Raw genomic sequence first — 22,859 nt, 5'->3', positions numbered from 1 at the left:
TTTTTTTTCATTCTCACCCGATGTACGACACGCCGTCAACGACGAACGATTCTTCCTGTTGGATGTTGGATTTTGCAATTGCATTCACATCGCTGGAATGCACAGGTGTGAGTATTGGGACGCGAATAACTTTATATGACGCGTAACCTGGTTTTTTTTTCAATACACGAAATTATCTAACACATCGAGCTCTGAAAGGGATTCAACATTCGAAAGAGTGCGTAATAAAAATGAAAAACAAGGTTATTTTAACATAGAAATCATATATATTTAACACACTTTATTTTTAACATTTTCTATTGATTCCCAAAATATTCAATTTTAAAGATAGAAATTTAAATGTAGCATATTGTTAGCTTTATAAATCGATATATGAACATACATTTTTAAATTGCTCATTTTGAGATATTATCTCACAAATGTGTGTTTATTTTATGGTAGATGTATACGTTTATTGATTTTGTCATTAATGCAAACGTTACTACATCGTGACAGTAATAATTCTGAAACTTTGCATTTCTATTCGACGTTTATTAAAAGTACAGATGCCTGAAAGAAATATTTATAAGCCGACTCTTCCAAGTACTTTTAACAGTCTCGTCGGGAAAAAGGTGAAGATTGAGACGGATGAACCGCAATATCTCATTGAGTCGGTGAAATCTTAAATAAATATGTGAAATATTTTACATTTCGGAAGAATTGAGATCGCAAATAAATATTTAATCACTAAACACATACAGATTGCTAGGTAGTCTTCTGGGAGTGACAGACTACAAAACCAACAAAGCCGCTTTCTGGTTTTTGGACACTATAGCACTTCAAGTTTTACGCTATAAAAATTGTTTAGATGATCATCATAGAAGTGTCTTAATTAGTTGGTTGGCTGGTGAAATGAAATTAATTCGAGGTAGTAAATAATTTAAACAACTATTGATTATTTTTGAATTGATATATTTTAAGTAATGTTAAATATTATTATATCTATATGTAATAGAAAAAATAGATTTGTTAATAAAAATTTGATACGTGTTCCTTAAAATTATATAAACATGCAAAAAAATGTATTTTTGGAGAATCTATTTTTGTAGATAAAAAGTTCTCACGCGAAGATTTTTTCAAAAAAATGAGAATATTTTTTGTATATGTTGCTGAGAATATATCTAGTGGCAATGAATTGTTGCATTGGGAATTAATTGTGGATAAATGTCCCAAAATATCAACAAATTTCATTGATGAGTCTCTCAGGAGTGGAATGGAATATTTAATCACGAATAAATTATTTAATAAGAAATTAGTGTCGGAAAATAATACGGTTCAAGAAATCGAATCTTCATTAATCGAGAAAAATTCAAGAGATTCTGAAAATAGGTAAAAACATAATTTTTTAACACAGTGTGTGTACTATATTTTAAGTTAATTTAAATTGTAAGATACTCGTTTTTTTCAGTAACAAACATTTGCAACAGTCGTCAAAAAACTTTCAAACTTCATTAAACATCAAGAATTCGCAAATAGATACATTTATAGATGCAAATGTGGTCATTGAATCTTCTAATTTAACACATTTAAACATTGCATTGAATACAATTATTGAAGCGACGTACAACATGTAAATATATAAACAAATACAATGTATTACTTTATATGTATATTTCTGTTTCAATAAGATACAATGCAAGAGGATTTGATCTTTGATTTATATTTTTGAACAGGTATGCTAATGAATTACGGTATGCTCTTATATATGCAGTTTTCGTAACACCAATACAAATCTATCACATGCCGCGATCTCTTCAAACACTACGCCATAAGATTTCGGATTCTGAAGAGTCGTTTAACATACAGCTTCGTGAGCGTTTGGAAAAATTTTCTATGAATTGACAATTGATAACGGTAAAAAACATAAAGGTAAATGATGTAATACAATAATTATGGTATATATATATTTAATTTTTTTCGCGTGATTTATTGCAAAAATACATCTAATATTTATTCGTATTCGTAATTAAATTGTTTTATTCATATAAGCTTATCATAACATTAATATTAATTTTTCTTTTTTCCTAATATCCTTATTATTTTTTATTTTATTATAGTTATACACAACTGCATAACTGTTAACAAATTTTTTTATTTTTAGAAAAGAAGACAACAAACAATGATAAGGAGCGAGAAGTTAAGAAGGATTTAAGTATAGAAATTCCTCCAACACCACCAACTTTCTTGACTGACGAAGAAATATTAATCAACAATTGTCAATTTACTTAATAGAAACGGTTGAAGGAAGCGATATAAATGGACAATATGCATGCAAAGAATATGGAACAAGAATAAATGCAAATACGATTGAAAAAATATAATTTGGAGAGATTTTATCTCGTATCGTTGAATATATTATAATAATATACATATAAAATGCAATGTCATTCTGTTCTGTCTGTAATTATCGCTGTGCCCCATTCGTGACATTTAAACTTTTTCACTGCTTTAAACTCTAATGGTTGGATATTTAATTTAATAAAATTATATGTATTTTCAAAGTCCTGCTGAACTTTCCCTAATTGGCCATACTTGTTAGTGCCGCAGCCCCAAAAAGAACCGTCCTCTGAAAGAAGAAATAAAAACAAATCATTTTTTTCCTTGGAAATATAATTCTTACTGTCAAGATAAAATAATATTAACAAATGTACATTATACCTGTTAAGCATATAGTAAAAGAAGTTCCGCATTCAACTTTTTTAACATTAATTTCTATAGGTTCCCCTCTGTCATTTTTAAAATCCACTAAAGTTGGAATAGCGTGAACCTTTTTGTCTTTGCTTTCAATTCCTAGTTCTCCATTTGAATTCCATCCCCAAGTATATAAATCACCCTATTGCATTAAATTTTAGTTTTACTCACGAGTTATTTAATGATATATAAAAGTTATAAATTCTTATGCGCTCACTTGATCGGTGACTGCAGCGGTATGCCAACCACCGGCTGATATTTGTACTATCCTTAGACCTGCTAAAGCCTCGATAAGTTTCGGCTCATCACAGTTTTCTAATTCATTATGCCCCAATTGACCACGTCTATTACATAATAAAAAGTAATTAATTTAATTCAATTTAATTAATATAATTATATTAAATTTATCATTATGAATAAAAAAATCGAACAATGTGTTTTAAAACATTCATAAAAATAAACATTATTTTGATTAAATTTTATTTACGATAAAAAATTTTCACATATATATGCTTTGATTAAAGATAACGTTTTTACAAATGTTAAAAATTTACGTGAAAATCTTTTTGCCACAAATAAAATTTAATCAAAATAATGTTTTAAATATGTAATTTTCAATTTCATGTATTTTTCGTACACAATTTTTATTTTTTATGCGAAAATGTTACCTAAAATTATATAAAACATGGGAAGTGAACTTTTTTGGAATCTATTAAATGTTTTTTTATAATAATTTGCTTGCATAAAATATGTAACTGTAGCTTTACGTACATTCCCATGCCCATTGAGTAAATATCACCATTCTCTGCTAATAAAATGGTATGATCGTAACCGCAGGCAAGATCAACGAATTTGACTCTTTTCGGCATTTTAACCAAAAGTGGAGCATTAAATACACGACCTCAACAAATAAAAAAAATTAAAAGGTTTTCATTAAAATATATATTTAATGGCATAATACTAAAATGGAATAATACTTGATTTATACCTAAATTAGTTAAAACTACTGTACATCCTGCTTGTGATAATTTGATGGGATATTCTGCCAATGTATCATTACTGGAAATAAAAGGTGCTATTTTTTGCCAGGAGTCATCATATACCTTATATTTCCAAATGTCATTATGCGTTGATAAAATAACTACACTTTCTCGACCAGGAACAGCCATTTTACAACTAAAAAATAAAGAAGAATAAAATATATTAGGAAAAAATATCAAAAAATAATATTTTATGTCTATTACCTTCCTGACGATTTCTCTGGAATTTGAATTAACCGAGGATTATTTTTCATATCATTATCACTGATTTTTCCAGTGATATATAATTTCGTATCCTGCCAGAGAAGAAAATAATTCCAACTAATTTCAATATCTGTGACGCCAGCAAATGGAATCTGAGTCAAATGTGTTAATGATGTAATAATTCCATCTTGATTGGAAAAGAGTGGACTCGCATTTAAACCGGTATAATACACTGGCATATTTCTGTGAATAGTACTAAACAAATAATAAGTAGGCAATTATTATATTATTTTTTATGTTATTTTTATATTATAATTTAATTATAATGTTATTACATTTATTTTCTGAATTTGTAACATATAATAATATAATTTAAACATTCATATTACTATTTTTTAGTTTATTATATAAAAATTAAGTTTTACTATTTAATCACAAATTAAAATAATTAATGAAATTATAAATTATTCAATTATTAAGAAAGAAATAACATTAATAAACAAATTTTTTTAAATCAAAAGAAATATATACATATGAGACATATATGTATATTTATTTAAATATGTATTTATATATTTAGTTTTTATATTTATTATTTGTATATTAGATATTATATGATAACAAACCAGGTGTAGTTTACCTATTGTTATTTTACAAAAGTGCAATAACGTTATTATTCGCACATGGTAACGAAATAACGTTTCGCTTACCTATAGCAGATGCACATTAGCATGTAATGTCAGAGCAATGTCAAAGTATCTAGATGTCACTATTTTCCTTGGATACCAGAAAAATAACATAACATTTTGTAGTCGCAGCAGTCGACATATTGCAGCAAATCGTTAACACGTCTTCGTTCGAGTACCTGAAATAACAACAATAAAATGGTAAACATGTTATGCGAATTAAATGCAAATGCACAGTATTATGCACCCTTTTTTTCCACTGCCTCTTATACTTTTAAACACACCAAATAATCAAAATAATTTACAATCCATGAAGATTTTACACCAATTCACAATATATCCTCACATGCATTTATATCAAGCGTTCTATAGAAACACTTTCTTACAAATTGTAAAATTGTTCATTAAAAATGATTCTTGTCATCTTCTCTTATAAGAATTCACTTATATTTTCTGTGTATTAAACATATATATATATATATTTCTATGCACTTTCTACGCACCACATGAGATGATACGGATTACACCTTTGTCGCCATATTTTTTAATGCATCCCTTTACAAGGGTATTATTTTTGGGGAATTTCTTATGATTGTAGCACTGATCGCGCGCGAAATATAAAATATTGACACATGCGAATATTTTAAATTTCCTTTCTTATAATTACAAATTTTTTTACTAAAATTTATGTTAATTAGACAATTTTTGACAAAAAATACAATTTTATTTTTTTTGTAAAAAATAAACTCATGCACATTATATATAATACAAATTAATTTTATTTATTTATTTAAAGAAGATATGCACAAAACTTGTGTATTTTTATGATATAAAATTTTACAATAACGAATAACATATATAGTTATTAGATAAAAAAATTTAATTTTATTTAATTATTAATAATGAGAAATATATATTTATTAGTAACTATATTGCAAATTAACGCGTTGTAATTTAAAACGTTCTATGCAATACATATATTGTAATTAGTTGCACAAATAATTGATATTCGATATCAGGGTCTGCTTGCTATTTTACGGAAATTACGATCAAATCCTGATAAAGAATTACGATTATTACTGTTGGGCCTCGACAATGCCGGAAAGACGACTATCTTGAAATCTTTGGCTAGCGAGGATATCACGCAGGTAATTTTCTTCTCATAAGATTTAAAAATTTACAATAAATCGATTGAAATACCTTCAAAATATAATTAATTAATTTTCTCAAGGTTACTCCAACGCAAGGCTTTAATATAAAAAGTGTCCAAAGTGAAAATTTTAAATTAAACGTTTGGGATATTGGTGGAGCTCGAAAAATTCGACCTTATTGGCGAAATTATTTCGAGAATACGGATGTACTTGTAAGTTTCTTCGTATTTTTTTTATTTCTCCACATTTTCAAGTTTTAATTATAAATAAAGTTTATTTTACTATTTCTTAGTGACAAAATTTTTATATAACATTTTACGAGAGTAGTATACAAACGTAAAGTATACATTTTTTATTTTACTACAAAATTGATAAAAAACAAAAAAAAATAATTTGTTTTTCTAAGCTGTATAATCTTCTGTCTCTTTAATTATTTTAGGAATTGTATACGTATTAAACAATATATATATTATTTTGCAATATATGCATACAAATAATAGTAATTTATATTTGATATAATGTATCATCGTAAATATAATATAGAAAGATGTATGTATAAAAATATAGCGCAATAGTGAAACGCTATGAATTAATGAGCAACTAAAAAAATAATTTTGAAAATTATTCATGATGGCAAAGTTCGATTATCGGAAACATGCATCTGTATAAATTACATTGTCACAAGTACGAGAGATACTTCTTGTACATTTCTTTTTAAATTAATTATTTATATTATGTTATTTTACGAATTATATTAAATTAAATAATATATATTATGAATTACATAGGTAATATATTTAGTGTCTATACCGCTATTTTTTTCTCTATAGGAGGAAAAAGAACTTTGCCTTTTTCTTTAAAAATTAGATCTTAAGAATTGTCCACAAAGAGAGACGTATCTTATTTTTTCGAACATCAATAAATCAAAGTTTTGTAATGTTTATTGGCAATAGATTTACGTGGTTGATAGCGCGGATATCAAGAGGCTAGAAGAAACAGGACAGGAATTATCGGAACTTCTACTGGAAGAGAAGCTACGAGGAGTACCATTGTTGGTATATGCTAATAAGCAAGATCTAGGAAACGCCGTGACGGCGGCCGAAATAGCGGAGGGACTCGGTTTACATAATATCAAGGATCGAGATTGGCAGATACAATCGTGCATCGCCATCGAGGGCAAGGGCGTGAAAGTACGTGAAAGATATCCACTCTCTTGCCTTTAAATTTTATTAGGATATTTTACTTGTTACTTTCTAAAATCGCATAAATAAAATTGTTTTTCTATAAATCTGTAAAAATAAATTTTCTGGTTATTTCTCAGGAAGGCTTAGAATGGGCGTGCAAGAACATCAAGAGGAAGTAAACACGATTGCCACGTACATTTTACATTAGGATACACGGGAGAAAAGCAGACTTACACCGTCTCCATTCTACATTTTACACACATGATCTTTATTTATCTTTTATCTACTATTTACAAAACGTATAATTGAGAACACTGTTGTTTGTGGATTCGCGGTATAAGCGTCCGAATATCGCAGTTTGAGGTTCTTACAAACCCGTTGTCGTACCGAACGTATCCAGTTGTCGGATTTTCGTTCCACGTTGGAACGAGCTGCTAGTCATCAGTCATCAGATTCGAGAGATTCTATTTTTTTCGTATGAAAAGAAGAGTCGCCGTCCGTAACAGCGAGTGTTATATTGCAAAGGAGAATATGTGCCTTTTTGTTGTTTTAATTATATATTAGAATTTTTATAGATTTATCTAGTAAATAAAATAAAGAAATAAACAGAAAAAAGATACAATATTTTTGAGCACCACATGTTATTGCACTCGCGAAGGAGATGCGCTAAAAATAACATATATGAAGAGATCCGTGCGACTGCACTTTTTTTAATCTTAATTAATTAATAAAATCAATACTACATAAATAATTAAGAGAAGAACTAATAATGCTGTAAATTCCTGACTTTTCATTAGAGAGTAGAATCTATTTACCTCATATATATAAATACGCTTCATCCCGATGCGATGTATTTACGATGTCATTTTCTCGAATAATCATAAGATTTACTTCCAATTCTATCAGAATGTAATATATCATTAATAATAATTAATTTTAAATTTCTTTTATACTTTATAAATATTCTTAACTATTACATGTAGAATTTATCTTTTAAATTGTTTGATTAATTACAATCGACATTTTGCATATATTATATATGCTTTTGAATAAGAATTTTGATTGTTGAATATAAATCTATTCAAATAACATATCTATTTAAATATTAATAATATCTAAAAAGAACGTCCTTCATACTATATTGGATATTCATAAAATGAAGGACTTTTTTCTATACATTTTCATGTCTTTAAATGTGTGTGTCGCTTAGAGATGCGTTTTATTAAAATTTAATATTAAAAATTGACGTTTTGTGTATATAATATATACACTAATTTTATCAAGCGCATTTCATTTTTTTGCAATAAATATGATAGAGAGTGTGGATAAGAGAGAACACACACGGCTTTGCGGCACGTCTTTCTAGTTTAAAGATGACTTAATATAGCCAACGTTTCTCACAGGCTATTAACGAGTTAAATTCAAAGCTCGTTATGAATATTTTCCGTAGTTGCTTTGATTTCTTCTTCGTAGAAAATGGTGCAATCTGCTGGGAATTTATTCTGAAAATCAAAAAAATTTTAGATACATCAAGTTCTTGCTATTTATGATAGAGATTTTCGCGAGAATGCAACAAATATAAATGATTTTATTATCAGAAATCTTAATTAATTAATGACTATATTCAAGTTTTTTTAATATTATTTATAGAGATATATAAAGACAAAAATTATATATATGTGTCTTAATTAAAAAATATTAGTTTAAAAAAATTTATTATAATTTAAAATAACTCTTCTTTTATTAAAATAACATTTTCTCTTTATTAATCATAGTTTACTCACGATGCATCCATCTTGCTCCATGATGGCTCCATAGAGTGACCAGAAATTAATATCTAATTTGTTACTGACTGCCCAAGCAGCAGGGAAACTTGCTACTCTCAGCAAGATGCTGCGTAGTTGTGATTCTTTATTGTCGTCGAGTTGATTCTTCTCATTTATAGTACACAAAATTTGACTAGCACAATGCGGCACTTTCGTCGACCATTTGTATGCTCGATACGCCTACAGATTGATTATATGCTCATAGAAAATCATCGAAATTTAATTTGAGATAAATTTAAGTGATATATGAGTATACCTAATATAATCATAAAAAACAAAAGATTTATAATTTTTAACATTACATAATATTGCATTTGAGATATTCTATTTATCGAGATTCTGTACTTATGTGTATATGCATTCCTCAAAATAATTAAGAGATAAAAATTGTTTAAAAAATAATTAAATAGTTGTAACTTTGTTTCAAAAAATGATAATTTAAATTTTAAAAAAGGGTTTTAAAACTTGAAATTTCTACTTTCGAAAGGTTATAGCTTTTTTCATTTTCTTCAATTCTGATATTTCTTACAAACAGAAAACGACGAACATAACGAAATGGAAAATCTTTTTTCACTTTGTAGACATGTCGCATACACAAGATAATTTGAAAAAAAATTTTTAACATTTTTACGTTAAAGTCTAAACCTTTTCCTGCAAAATCATTTAAAAAAATTTTAATTTCAATTTTTCTTTATCAAGTTATCGCAAATTGAAGAGAAAATACCATTTTTACTTTAATCGTTTATAACTCCGTTAAAAATCATCGTACAGCAATTTTAAGAATAGATTCTTAAAGCTGAATCTTTGTTCTATAGTATGATATAGAGACCGAATTTGTTTTACCTCGTAAACTTTTTAAAAATAGATAAAAATAACGAAGAAATTCGCGAGTTTTCTCAAAGCTTTTTATCAAAGTAAATCAAGATTTTTTTTAACATATTGTACACATCGATCATTTTAAACATACGGATTATTATAAAGAAATTATCACAGCAAGTCTGTAATTTTTTGCCAAGTTTTGGGTAATAAGAAGCACAAAAATTTCCATCGATAATATTTTTTTAGTTACTTTACGTAACTTTTTTTCACAGTTTAAACAAAAAGGAGAAAACTTGCGAATTTCTTTGTTATTTTCAGTTATTTATAAAAGATTCACGAATTAAAAAAGATGCAATCTCTATAGCATATTATAGAGTAAAGATTTAGCTTTAAGAATCCATTTTCAAAATTGCTATACGATGATTTTTAACGGAGTTATAAACGATTAAAGTAAAAATGGCATTTTCTCTTCAATTTGCGATAACTTGATAAGGAAAGATCGAAATTTAAATTTAAAAAAATGATTTTGCAGAGAAAACTTTAGGCTTTAACGTGAAAATGTAAAAAATTGTTTTTCAAATCTTCTTGTGTATACGACATGTCTACAAAATGAGAAGAAAATTTTTATTTCATTATGTTCGTCGTTTTCTGTTAGTAAAAAATATCAGAATTGAAGAAAATGAAAAAAGCTATGATCTTTTGAAAGTAGAGATTTCAAGCTTTAAAACTCTTTTTTAAAATTTAAATTATCATTTTTCGAAACAAAGTTACAACTATTTAAAATTTGCCTATTTTTTTATCTTTTAATTATTTTGAGGAGTGTATATATTGCTTTTTCTAAATCTATATTTTTAAAAAACTATTCTAATATTAATTAAATTTTTGAGAGAGCATTCTCTATATAAACATATTATTATTTTAATAAATAATAAATAATAAATACTGAAACTTTAACATGAAGGAATAAGCATCTATGTAATAAAAAAATATGAAAAAAATTACCTTGAGAATGGGTGCAATGAGATCGTTGTTGATAATTTCATTTAATCTGTTGCTTAGTTCTCGTGCATTCACTCTAGACATGATAAATCCTTTTTCGGTGGCTAAATTAACTAATTCCTGGAAATACGCTACCGCTGGTTTTATATATTGATAACTGTTAATATTCATATTTAAGTATTTCTTCGCCATTGCATTTGTCAATCTGAGCATGAAATATAATATTGACTATTATATATGCGTATGTTAAAAAAATAAAAGTATTGTATATATAAAAATTATATAAATATTAATTATATAATATAATTTACATAATAAATACATTAAATTATGTTTTATAAATATTATATAAAGAATATATGTATATATTACACACTAACTTGGTAAGGCTCTCCGTTGGTCTCGCGGTGTCAAACATCATCGTCTTCGGGAATCCCTGAGATCTGAGGAAAGAATTGCCGATATATTGTGCGGCCGCAAGATAACGCGACTGATTCTTTGGATCGGAAACGTGAGAGATCCAGTCAGCCACAAAAGTCGTAAGAGAGTTGATCCATCTTCGACGGATAGCAGGATTCTCAAAACTGTTTAGGATTTTTTCCCACAGAAAGTCACCATTCCCACCCATTACTTGAGCAATCATTTTTGATAGACCGCTGTTCTTCCATAATATTTGTCCGATTTCCGAATTACTAAAATACAAAAAAAATTAATAATATAAAATAGCATGTGTTGAGAAAAATTTATAAATATTAAATTTAAGTCATTTTTTAAAAATTATTTCTTAATTCTTTCTAAATATATTAATATTTTTTACGTTAACTTTTATCGTAGCTTTAAATTCAAGTAAATTTTTTTTCATGAAAGAAGATCGAATCAACAACTTTTTTTTAAAAAAGTACAGGATGTAGATATGTATATTCATATCACACATTTCACCGCAATACCTAAAATGCTCCCACATGACATAAACGTTCTCCAATACGGGGGGCAGAAACCAGGAGTGTCCCGAGTGATCGTTAGGTTTGGCATGTCCGTCGCTATTTCCATGACCAAAAGCATCTAAAACTACTGGTATAAGACCCAATAATATATCGTTGTTGGCTTTTTGTTGGAGAAACGAGCTGCCTATGTTGATTAAGTTGCCCCAGTCTATATTATTTTCCTCATGATGTCCTGTGTCTCTCACCGATCTGCCAGTATTATCGTTCGTCAGGGCACCCAAGATCGAACCAACCATTGACATGTCAAGTCCGTTATTTTGGCCATTTGACATTAAATTGCCGATCTCTGAGATGATTTGGCCTACACCATCCGTCGCGCCGACCTATTAATTTTCATATTTAATATTTAATATTTATGCACATTTTTATGCATTTACATATTTTATTTTATACTTATGCACTTTATACTTAATGCTCACGTTTTTTATGTTTTAATAAGAATTAAATATTCGTAAAACTCTTCAACAAAATCGGTCGCAGTAATTAATTTCTGAATATGTAACTGACAATGAGATGTCAAAGTAAAATTAGTTACAAGATAAGATCTGGTAGATTAAATATATTGAAACTGAATTAAATAAGATTTAATAAAATAATAAAATAAAAAAAGAACATGAATATCTTCATCGTACGTGCTTGGTGGAATCCGCAAAGGCTTGAGCCATGTTTTCGATCGATTTCTGACTGAAGAGATTTTTGGCCTCCTCTGTGAAGACGTTGGACGCATCGTTCTCATTGTCCTTCTCGGAAATCGCCAACCCGATTAATATCAGTAGGAATGATGTTCTCGACAACCACATTCTTCCGATTCTGCAACACGACATTCAGTTAGCGCATTTGCTCAACGATCTACCTGCTGCTATATAATCATCCGATTATCGGCAACCAACATTTCTGTTACGATTTAATGACATGTGCTGATGATGAGGAGATACACTTGCCTTCTGATAAAGACAGAGAGATTTAAAGCCAGCTGCCGATTCTCGTTGTCGAATTATTTGTAAAAGAAAACGCGTCTCACGCGAAATCACGAAGATTTTAAGCGCGGAAGATATACCGGAAATGTTTCGGCTCGTGGCCACTTGAATGTATACCGTTGTTTCTTTGACACAGTTGCTTCGTCAGTGGTATGTAATACATTACACCTATGTGCATATTTTCGCAGGACGTACGAAAGCATTGGTGACGAACGCGTTGAGTCAGCATGCGAGGGAAAAGCGTACAATTGCGGATATGTCTTTACTCTTTACATATATATTATATAAAATTGCAAATTCGCGCATACATAATGAGATTTCTTGCCTAATCTGGCAGACTCATTTCTAAAGGAAATCTGATTTTTTTACTCATTTTTCTGACGCAATTTATTAATTTATAACAAATATATATTTATGATATAAATATAAATTATATCATAAATATATACATATTTATTATAATTAATAAATACATATATATATTTTTTTTTCTTACATTTATTTGCTTTATAATTTATTGATGGAAGTCTAAAAATTCATAGAATATGAACGATTGATTCAAGATCAAACTAAAATCCAACCAAGCTTCTGTCCAGTTCACTAACACGATTCTAATTTATTTATAGAACAAATAACAAGTTGCTTATCACTATCGATTATCCTGAAGGATCAGTCACAGCAACTGTCTCGAAGACAATGACGATAAACGATCGGCGCAATGTTGATGTGTACTAACAACGCAATTTCAGTACCGTAAACCGCATGAAATTGACATTCTTCAGCTGGAATAACGATTCGGCCTAACGGTACGAACTGTTAGTCATCGTTACTCTAACGCGCTAAAGTCGTCAATGGAAGACCGCAGGAATAAGGAGCTGATCTGGCTGTCACATTTACTAAACATGTGATATAACATATTTCAACATGGCACCAATGTTAGATAGTCTGGAAGTAGAAGCAAGGCATTTGTGGAATGGCCAATAGAAATCGCCTACTTTATATTTTACTTTAATTATATGTCACACTTTTTCACAAAATAAAAAATAATCCAAACTTGTTCGATTTTTTAAATATTTTCTATAACGTACGTGTGTGTTATTTAATTTTTTTTTAATTCAAAAACTAAATTTTTAATATTTGTTAAGCCAAAAAATAACATATGCTTGCTGTAGCTATTTTGATTTTAAAAAATGTATTACGACAAGATCTTATACTCATTATTGGATACAAAAAAATGAAAAATGTAATATACATAGTTGGTTTTATAAAAGAAAAAAATAAACGTGATCACGCAAGTTGCTTCACTTTTATTTAATTTCACATTTGTTTGCAGATATTTTGTAAATATCCATAACACACAAACATATACACATATGTGAACACGGGGAAACCACCTCGTTTTCAGCGGTTGTTGAGAGGGAAAGCTCGTGTGAAATTTTTGCAATATCGGCGAGACTCGAGGTCAAGAAAGATGCAATCGACTTCGTTGTAAAATCATATGGTTGTGCATATCCTTTTCCGAACAATATAAGGAAATTAAATAAACAAACGTCGGCGATTTAATTGCTGAACAGCATTATTGCTTTCGCGAGGCGACCTGCTTTCGAAATTAGGTCGGCATTTGATGTCGAATCTCGCCAAAAGGTGTTCCGTGTAAATTATCGCAATAACGGTGACCTTGATGTAACGGTACGCTTTACGTAAAGAATACACTGAAATGCATACAATGTATAATCGCGCGATTTTGTAAGTCATTACAAAGATATTAGTCATTTTTTATAATAAGTTGCGACATGCTTTTAACACGACCTCAAAAGCTAAAGCAATTACAAAGTAATTGAGGAAAATAATGAAACCGACCTATTTATATGTCATGTTATATTAATTGTATTTTGCTGTTTGTCAACTGACAAAAAGCCATATGTGTAACAGTAAAATTAATTATCAAACTTCTTAACATTCTTGTGAGATAATTATTAATACAAATGTTTGGATGAAATAATTAAAGAAAAATAAAAATTTATAAATATTTATTTATTTAACAAAGTGTTTTGTTTTCTATTTTTTAGAAAGAATGTTGCTACGTTATTTAATACACAAAATTTGCATTTACATATAATTCAGTTGATTTTTAGCGAATGTGCGAATGTATAGAGTTATTTATGCAAATGATACTTGCTTATCATTATGCTGATAAAAAAAGACCTTGGCTGACTAACATTAAAAAGAGTCATCGTTCGAAAGTTAGTTGCACGTTATCATAAATTATTACCGATAAACAGCGAACGGTTTAAAGTTCTAAATAAGCGTCTTTATCATAACATTATTATTGCTTACTCAGGCAATTTTCCAGGTATTTCAACAGAAATATATTTTATTTCAAATGTCGATTACACTTTTAAAACTATGAGAAATTTTTACTTTATTGTAAAAGAATTAATGATAAATCTTTCAAGTATTATATATTTTAAATTGTATATTAGCTTTTAATAATTGTCGATATTAATATAATATTAATAATAATATATAATATTATTATATATATAATATATAATACATATAATATATAAAATAATAATAATATTATTATAATTATATATAAATATATGTATATTTATAAGATGTATAGAAAGTCAACGTCCAAATGAAATGGAGATAATTATTCATCAGTGAATCTTGTTATACATATTTATTTTTGTTTATATTTATGTAAATAATTTAACATAGTTGTAAGCAATTCATTTGTTCATGTTTCTTTAATTCATTAAGCAATATTTTATGTACGATAAAGAGAGTAACATTTATAGAAATCTGCAATTTAATAAAATAAATGCAATATCGAAATTTTTTTAATTACTTTGATACCAACAAATTAAGTATGTAATACTAAAAAAACGACCAATTCTAGATTATAAATTCTTTATTTAAATTAATATATGGTATCATGACGTTTCGACCTGTGGTTTAGATCATTTTCAAATGAATTGAAAAATATAATTATATACAACGTTAATACAATTGCAATAAAATAAGATTAAGCCACCAAGAAAGTACAAAAAATTCTTACATAATCTTTGAGATGACATAACAGATACAGCAATGAGAAAAACTTATAACATATCACAAAAATAAAAATGTATAAAATTAAACCTTGTGTCTTAAAAGACTTCTTGTCAGTAACAGAGCGTGTTCATGCAATACAACAAACCTACTTTGATACATAAGACATTGTTTACGAATACAAACAGAAATACAATAATATATGTAACAAAATTCAACTTTTAGTCGTTAAGTACCCACATATTAGATGGATCTTCAAAGTTATTTTCTCGAAAGCTAAAGGCTTTTATAAAACATTTCGTTCTACATTTTTAACTTGAATTTAGGTCAATTATTTCCATTTTATTCGATTAATTTTCCATACGTATACACATATACAATATATCAAAAATCGTAAAACAAGCAAAATAAAGGTAATATACATATATGCATATGTATTTATATATATACTTTTTATTCTCAAAATTAATTTATAGTAATAAATTTAAATATATATATATATGTATAAATTAATATAATAAATAAATATATGAAGATATAAAAAAAAAGAATCTATGTACGAATTTATAAATGTATGTGCTCATTGCAATTACAGTTTACGTTGTACTATTATGTTGCTTCAAGCACCTGAGGTATTCTTACTCTTACAAATTGTAATATTATGGGGCAACGCGAAACAGTTACTTAATATCTCGGATACAGTCAGCCAGCTTAGTATACCCCTTCAATGTAATTAGTAAGACAAATAAATTCGTTGTAAGTTACGATTACACGCGTGGTGGCGGCGGAGAGAATTGATGGTTGAAAAATTCGCGTGGCCGCACCAGCAGCAGCCGACAACGGTAGTCGCAGTCAAGTAGAGCGTGTTCGATGGTGTTTCTGAATGTGGAAAGACGATCATTGGAGCTCGAATTGCCGTTACGTTATTTATGACGGGAAAATTTTGCGTGCAGAAGAGTTATGCGGGAGATTCATTTTTGCGGAATGCGCGAAATTCATTCCGACCGATATACGCGAGATTGCTCTTTATACTACAATTATAGCATTTACGAGCGCCTAATGTGTTAATTATTGTAAAGATATAATGCGTCGTTATAAAAAAAAATTATAATCTATTTGTAATGTAAAAATATTATAATCTATTTGTACTAAAATATCTTCAATGGCATGATATAATGAGATTTGTTAAATGCAATGCGCGAATCGCATGCGGCTAAAATATGTTGACAGAAAATAAAAAAATAATAAGAAACATTAAAACAAATGCAATATTGTCATATTTCTCAATTCACACTGTTACATTTATATTCCACTGAAACTTTATCGAACGAGTTTCTCGTCTGTTATCCAATAAATTCGTAAAAACGTATATAAATGTTTAAAAATTCGAATACTGTAAGGATCCATCATTTCAACTGACAGAAGAAAATATTGAAATCTCGAAGACATTAGGAAAAAACCTGAAAATCTGATGTGTAGCAATTTGTTATCTTCCACGTACCTTTAAAATCAAATAAGTTCTGCCTTTGAGTGTAAAAGAACTAGACACGTGTACGATTCCTCAAGAGTCCGTGCACTTGACACGACGAAGGTTTTGGCCTGACTGGCGTCAGACGTAGCTCGTCGAACGGTACTTACCTACCTGAGCAAGTTCCCCTGGCTCTGGAGCGTAGAAGCCGACGATACAATGCACCTCCTGCATGTCTCTCGATGCAGATTCCTGCATCATGGCCCGGATATTATCCGTACTTGACTGTGGAATTCCCGTACTTCTACCTTGAAACTTTCGAAACGCGCTCTCGCGTCCGATTTTTTATTTCAAGATCTGCCACATGTATAAACCGTTTATTTCTTGAATGTCTTCACAAGACTTTATTAAGTTTGCTATTTTCTATTAATATAATTAAATTTTGCACATATATGTATTTCTTAGCAAAAATATTATTGGGAATCCAATTGCGCGGATTAACGCTAAAAATTAATAAATACAAACAAATAGTTTTCATGAATAACAATTTTTGTATTAAAACAAATAAATTTACTTCACAAATACATTTTATTGTAGCATTAATTTTATATCAGAAGTGATACATTTTTATCTTTATTAAAATGCTTACTATTTCTTAATCAAATTTATTAATTCTATAATTTAATTAAAAAATCAATGAAAAATAATATATTGTACAAATCATACTAGAGGCACTTAATAATTAAATGTTCATAAGATGACACTATATAATACAATATAATGTATTAATGTTAAATGATTTTGGATAAGCATTAAATGTTAGTACTTTACAATATGATATTTAGCCAATGATATTTTATCAATAATTTGAATTGTAATATAGAAACGTTTGCAATCGCAAATGAAAATTACCGTTACTGAAGAGCTTCATCAATTTAAATCGAGATTCGATATGCAAATTGTAACTGCTTAACGTGTTTCTAAGGAGTTATCTATTTGGGAAAAATTCCGGATACCAAGTGGATAAGACGTCTCACTGGATAAAATCTCGTGGTCCTTTCCACAAGGTCGCTGTAACACAAATACACGAGTAGCTGTTTCGTGGTAAAACCGGCTCCGATACAGATACACACACAAAAGACGGACAGTCATTGACCCTGCAAAGAATTAGGGAATGTACCGTTCAATGTACCGATCTTTATAATTCTAAATACCAAGACGATGTATGATTTCTGCACGATATAACGTAATTTTAACTGATTCGTAACTTTTTAATTACATAATTTTTTTATTTTATTTTTTATCTCTTTTATTATTTCTTGATTTTATTTGCTTTTTGATTCTACTCTTTTTTATTTAATTTTTTAAGTACAAAAATCTGTTTATTATTTTATTTACTTTTTTATTTTATTTTTTATGTAATTTTAATTATACATAATTTTTTAATTCAATTTCTTTATGTTTGTTTTCCTAAAGAAACGTTTGACCAATTAGAAGTCGTGATATAATATCAATTTTTAGTTAACTTGCTATTATATATTATATATTTTATGTAATTTGTCTTAAGTAAAAAGTTATTAATTATATATCTGTTAAATTATATAAATGTGTTAAAACAATTTTTGCAAACGCAACAAACGAAAACTTTTTAATAAAGAACTATTTTCTTTGGAATAATACAACTGCAAAAGAGAATTAATGCGACTAACGTTTTTTTATGCAACAAAAACATATACTGCGCTTTATAAATAGATAATGCAATATTATATAATCTGCAGTAACATACAGTTAGAGTTTAATACTTTTAACCATCAGCGATATTGTGTAATATGACTTAAATTTATAAATATAAATATTACATGTATAATCGTAACAAATACATTGGAATTTTTCAACGTCTCTATTTTACTGGAAAAAAGTCATTTGAATTCACTGTCTATAAATAAGAAATAAGAAATTATAGAGAAAAAAGTCCAACTTTTCTGCGTGTTGACATATAGACGTATAAGTGATATATATCTATATATATATTACTGTATCCTATGAGAATGATACGCAAATGTTTCAAGATTTAAATATTTTTATAAGAGAAAAAAAAAGAAACAACAGAGAGACTATAATGAATATAAGATAATATTCATATATCAAGGTAGCGGTTTTTTCTAGATTGCGACATTTATGCAATTTTTTTCTTGAAGAAAAGATTTCTGATACATTCCATCGTGCTCTGCGAAAAGTCAGCACGGCTGGAAGCGGTCGCACGCGAATAAAAGATGCACAATGCATGATGGTATCTTCGAAAAAAGATCGCGGACTTCAGCGTGCTTTGACCCGATGCACATTTATGACGGAAGTCCTGGGATTCAGAATGATCTTCCACGGAGGCACCATGCTGTCGGTGCCCAAGTTTGCAATGTGCTGCATTGGCATTTGGCCCGTGAAGAAAAAAAATCTCTTCATGGATCTTAGATGGATCATTGCGGTATTTTTGGAAGCAAGTATTCGTTAAACAAGCTATTTATTACGAACACTTTTTAATCTCTCACACTTTGTTTTCATAAAATTTAAGAAAATACAATTACATTGATTAATATTAATATGAGCAAATATTAATATCACATGAAATCATTAAATATAGCTATGCATTTTTTACACTTGTACTAAAGATTTCCAGTAAATGTGTTTTTTTTCTTATAATGCGAGAATTGAAAAACTTATGTAATTATCTTTTTTTATTAAATACTACAGTTATGTAGAGAAGAAAATTGTTTACACGTAATTATCACCTGCCAACGAAATCGAAAATGGTTTACACGAAAAGAATAAATTTAAAACTGCAAAGCATGAATGTTTCATGTTTTTAGAATTTTCTATACTTCAGTGCGGAAATGATTAAGTTTATAATTAAAATAATTTTGAAACACATTAGGCTAATTAACGTAGATCTAAAATTAAATAATTTTTATTATTTATTATATAAGTGTAATTTAATATACATATATATATTTTTTATATAGATAAATTATTATTTTATGTGTGCTAGCAAATATTATAATGCAGATTATAATTTAAATATTATATTAATTTTTATTATTAATTATATAAGTGTAATTTAATATACATATATATATTTTTTATATAGATAAATTATTATTTTATGTGTGCTAGCAAATATTATAATGCAGATTATAATTTAAATATTATAATCTACGTTACAATATACAGATAATTTTTATTGTAACTTTAAGGTAATACCGATGTGCGTATATATTACCGAAATTTACCTCCATTGTAACGGCGCGAAACAATCCTTTGATTCGATAACAACCGGTTCAGCTGCCGCGTTAGCCCTTACAAGGCTAATCACACCGCGAATTCATCGAGAGGAATTACTCGAAATAGTCACCTCCATGACGGACGATTGGGCATCGCAGAAGGATAAGAAAGTGCGCTGGATCATGAAGAAGTACGCGACGATGTCAACGCGCGTGACGACGCTCACCTTCATTCTGGTGGGCATCATAGTGGGTGTTTACGTCTCTATGGCGATATCGATGATTACTGGAAAAAAGCATAATAACGAGATCGACAGTGCAAACACGAGCCACGAGGACCGCATTTCTAAGCACGAGTCCTGCGTGTTTCGAAGCGAGTCGTCGCGTCAGATGTTTATGATCGTTCAGGCGATGCAAATGTTTATCACCGGAATATCGACCTTCGGTACCACCAGTTTCTTCTTCGGACTGGCCATGTATTTGTGCTCCCAGTTCGATGCGTTGAGCGTCAAGCTGTCCAAATTCAGGGTCAACGAAGCGCATCGCGCGATAGCCGAAGCGGTCCAGAGGCACTGCCAGCTTATCCGCTTGGCCAACTGTATGGAGGAGTCGTTCAATGCAAACATTTTGATGTATCTGTTCGTCACCAGCACTCTCATGTGTATAGATGGTAATGCGCCTTTAAATATATACATAAATCAGAGAAATTACAAAAACAGGGAACTTCGCCCATTTTGGATCTCCTCTCAGTCATCAAATATATACATATTTTTCTAAATAATAATGGTATTTAAAAAAATAGTTTTAAGTCCTTGCCAGAAATTGTTTTGACCTCTTAATGATGTCATTTTTTATAACTATTATCAGAGCTATTCAAGACAACAAATACGTCATTATTGTGCTCAGAGGATATCTGTACTTTCTGAAAAAGATATTTAGCATATCCTAGATAATCCTATCCTTAATAATCGATATGATATGATAACAACAGTCTACAGTACGAGCACCATTTTTACCATCAGTTCAAGAAGTACTTGCACGAGGAGGTATCTTATACGTAAAAAAATCTTTAGGAAAAGATGAATACAAAAAACAAGAATTCTCGAAAAATAAAAAATTATCAGGTTATTAAACTTAAAAGCATAGTAACAAAATAAATACACTTTATACACCAAAATTGATAATATCTTAACGACTGATGGATGTTTTGGACATTAGCATCTCAATCCTCTCATAATGTCATAACTTGTATATGTCTCATCCCTGGATTCGGGAGGCCCAAAAACTCCTATAAAAATGGGCAAAGTTCTTTGCAAATTCAGTTTTGAATTTAATTTTAAACTTTATCGAATCAGTTATTGTATAAAGAGAGAAATCATAGTAATTATCTTACGAATTTATAACGAAATAGCTTATAATTTGCAAATATATTTATGGCTTTAATTTACCTGGCAATTTGCAATGTTTGCAATAAAATATAGAATCTCTCAAACTTTGGATATAAACATTACAATAATATTTTTCACAGGTTTTATGCTAATCGTGTCATTACGTCTTGGCAATCTATCTATGATTGTGCATAACGTTAGCATTTTATTTCTCATGATAATCCAACTGTCATTTTATACGTTCGCGGGTGACTGTTTGGAGATGAGAAGTACCGCGCTGTCATATGCCACTTACGACTGCCATTGGTATGAGCTGCCAGCCAATGTAGCCAGAGACTTTCATATTATTCTAATGCGAGCCAGTATTCCACATCAATTGACAGCCGGAAAATTTTTGCCCATGAACATGATTATGTTCAAAGATATTTTGAAGTCCACAGCGTCATATCTCTCGGTTCTGCGTGTCATGTTGAATGAATAAATTATTTTTATCCTTATAAAAAATTGTGTATAGAAAATATTAATTATTTACTTTGTAAAGCAGTTTAAAAGATAATTTAAAATAAATTATGTCAATCATATTTTAGTTTTAAAAATATCCATATATATTATACATGAATTATTATTATATATTTTATATAATTATATACTACATGATATATTATTTTACACTTAAAAATATTAATGTATTATATTATTCACACATCAATATTAAATATTTATATGTTGAAGAATGATTTTTGTTAGATCGCATACAGAGATGACTTTAGCACCCGTTTGCTACCGAAATATGTGTATAATATACGCATACTGATATAATACGGTTATATAGTTATTTTGAATTATATAGTTATTTTGAAAAAAATTTCGATTTTTCTCTTAAAAATATGCAATATTTTATATCATTTATCCTTTCTTATTTCAATTGCGACTCATGCAAGCAATGTAAAATGATCGACTGACGTTCCACAGTACACGAGATCGCGTGTTGAAAAATCGATGCGTACAATATAACTCTTTGATTTCGGCTACAAGCACGACGGATTGC

General features: G+C 28.8%; 6 protein-coding genes across 11 annotated transcripts in view; 4 read left to right on the top strand and 2 right to left on the bottom strand.

Moving 5' to 3' along the window:
- Eip93F (Ecdysone-induced protein 93F) overlaps positions 1-160 on the top strand; it is a 66,667-nt gene extending 66,507 nt beyond the window's left edge. Inside the window, exon 10 of the mRNA XM_085487219.1 lies at positions 106-160. The gene's annotated coding sequence lies outside the window, so the exon portion shown is untranslated. The remainder of the gene's footprint in view (positions 1-105) is intronic.
- On the top strand, positions 40-3,821 carry LOC114941469 (uncharacterized). The gene is given in 8 exon segments (XM_029316471.2): positions 40-105; positions 546-611; positions 741-907; positions 1,089-1,368; positions 1,448-1,609; positions 1,713-1,864; positions 1,867-1,908; positions 2,141-3,821. Coding segments are annotated over 8 exon segments (1,005 nt in total). The 5' UTR covers positions 40-97; the 3' UTR covers positions 2,269-3,821.
- LOC114941468 (RCC1 domain-containing protein 1) lies at positions 2,342-5,206 on the bottom strand. Of its 4 annotated transcripts, none has more exons than XM_029316465.1 (8): positions 5,164-5,206; positions 4,685-4,839; positions 3,975-4,229; positions 3,719-3,906; positions 3,502-3,631; positions 2,948-3,074; positions 2,698-2,872; positions 2,342-2,605 (listed from the first exon to the last, which is right to left on the bottom strand). In XM_029316465.1, exons 2-8 carry the CDS (start codon positions 4,705-4,707, stop codon positions 2,424-2,426), a joined length of 1,080 nt encoding a protein of 359 aa, XP_029172298.1. In that variant the 5' UTR covers positions 4,708-4,839; positions 5,164-5,206; the 3' UTR covers positions 2,342-2,423. The 4 variants fall into 4 exon arrangements, with proteins under 4 accessions (XP_029172298.1, XP_029172301.1, XP_029172299.1 ...); XM_029316468.1 differs by having other exon boundaries at positions 3,975-4,217; XM_029316466.2 differs by lacking the exon at positions 5,164-5,206 and adding an exon at positions 5,047-5,156.
- On the top strand, positions 4,777-7,936 carry LOC114941471 (ADP-ribosylation factor-like protein 3). Of its 2 annotated transcripts, none has more exons than XM_029316472.2 (5): positions 4,777-4,861; positions 5,680-5,808; positions 5,892-6,023; positions 6,765-7,001; positions 7,133-7,936. In XM_029316472.2, the coding sequence occupies exons 1-5, from the start codon at positions 4,859-4,861 to the stop codon at positions 7,172-7,174; spliced, it is 543 nt and encodes a 180-aa protein (XP_029172305.1). In that variant the 5' UTR covers positions 4,777-4,858; the 3' UTR covers positions 7,175-7,936. The 2 variants fall into 2 exon arrangements, with proteins under 2 accessions (XP_029172305.1, XP_029172306.1); XM_029316473.2 differs by having other exon boundaries at positions 4,778-4,861; positions 5,767-5,808.
- LOC114941467 (uncharacterized) lies at positions 7,240-17,324 on the bottom strand. 2 transcript variants are annotated; one of them, XM_029316463.2, is made up of 7 exons: positions 17,182-17,324; positions 12,276-12,453; positions 11,587-11,966; positions 11,020-11,331; positions 10,643-10,844; positions 8,780-9,001; positions 7,240-8,497 (listed from the first exon to the last, which is right to left on the bottom strand). In XM_029316463.2, exons 2-7 carry the CDS (start codon positions 12,441-12,443, stop codon positions 8,417-8,419), a joined length of 1,365 nt encoding a protein of 454 aa, XP_029172296.2. In that variant the 5' UTR covers positions 12,444-12,453; positions 17,182-17,324; the 3' UTR covers positions 7,240-8,416. The 2 variants fall into 2 exon arrangements, with proteins under 2 accessions (XP_029172296.2, XP_029172297.2); XM_029316464.2 differs by lacking the exon at positions 17,182-17,324 and adding an exon at positions 12,585-12,795.
- A 2,153-nt stretch (positions 17,325-19,477) lies between these two features.
- LOC114941482 (uncharacterized) lies at positions 19,478-22,292 on the top strand. Its single transcript, XM_029316484.2, has 3 exons — positions 19,478-19,642; positions 20,397-21,093; positions 21,952-22,292. The coding sequence occupies exons 1-3, from the start codon at positions 19,493-19,495 to the stop codon at positions 22,290-22,292; spliced, it is 1,188 nt and encodes a 395-aa protein (XP_029172317.1). The 5' UTR covers positions 19,478-19,492.
- The last annotated feature ends 567 nt before the right edge of the window (positions 22,293-22,859 follow it).

The sequence above is a fragment of the Nylanderia fulva genome, unplaced genomic scaffold (genome assembly GCF_048542155.1).
Source record: "Nylanderia fulva isolate GAGA-0341 unplaced genomic scaffold, ASM4854215v1 Scaffold51, whole genome shotgun sequence".
NCBI lineage: Eukaryota > Metazoa > Arthropoda > Insecta > Hymenoptera > Formicidae > Nylanderia > Nylanderia fulva.
The sequence above is the reverse complement of the archived record's forward strand: the minus strand, read 5'-3'. Positions and strand labels throughout refer to the sequence as shown.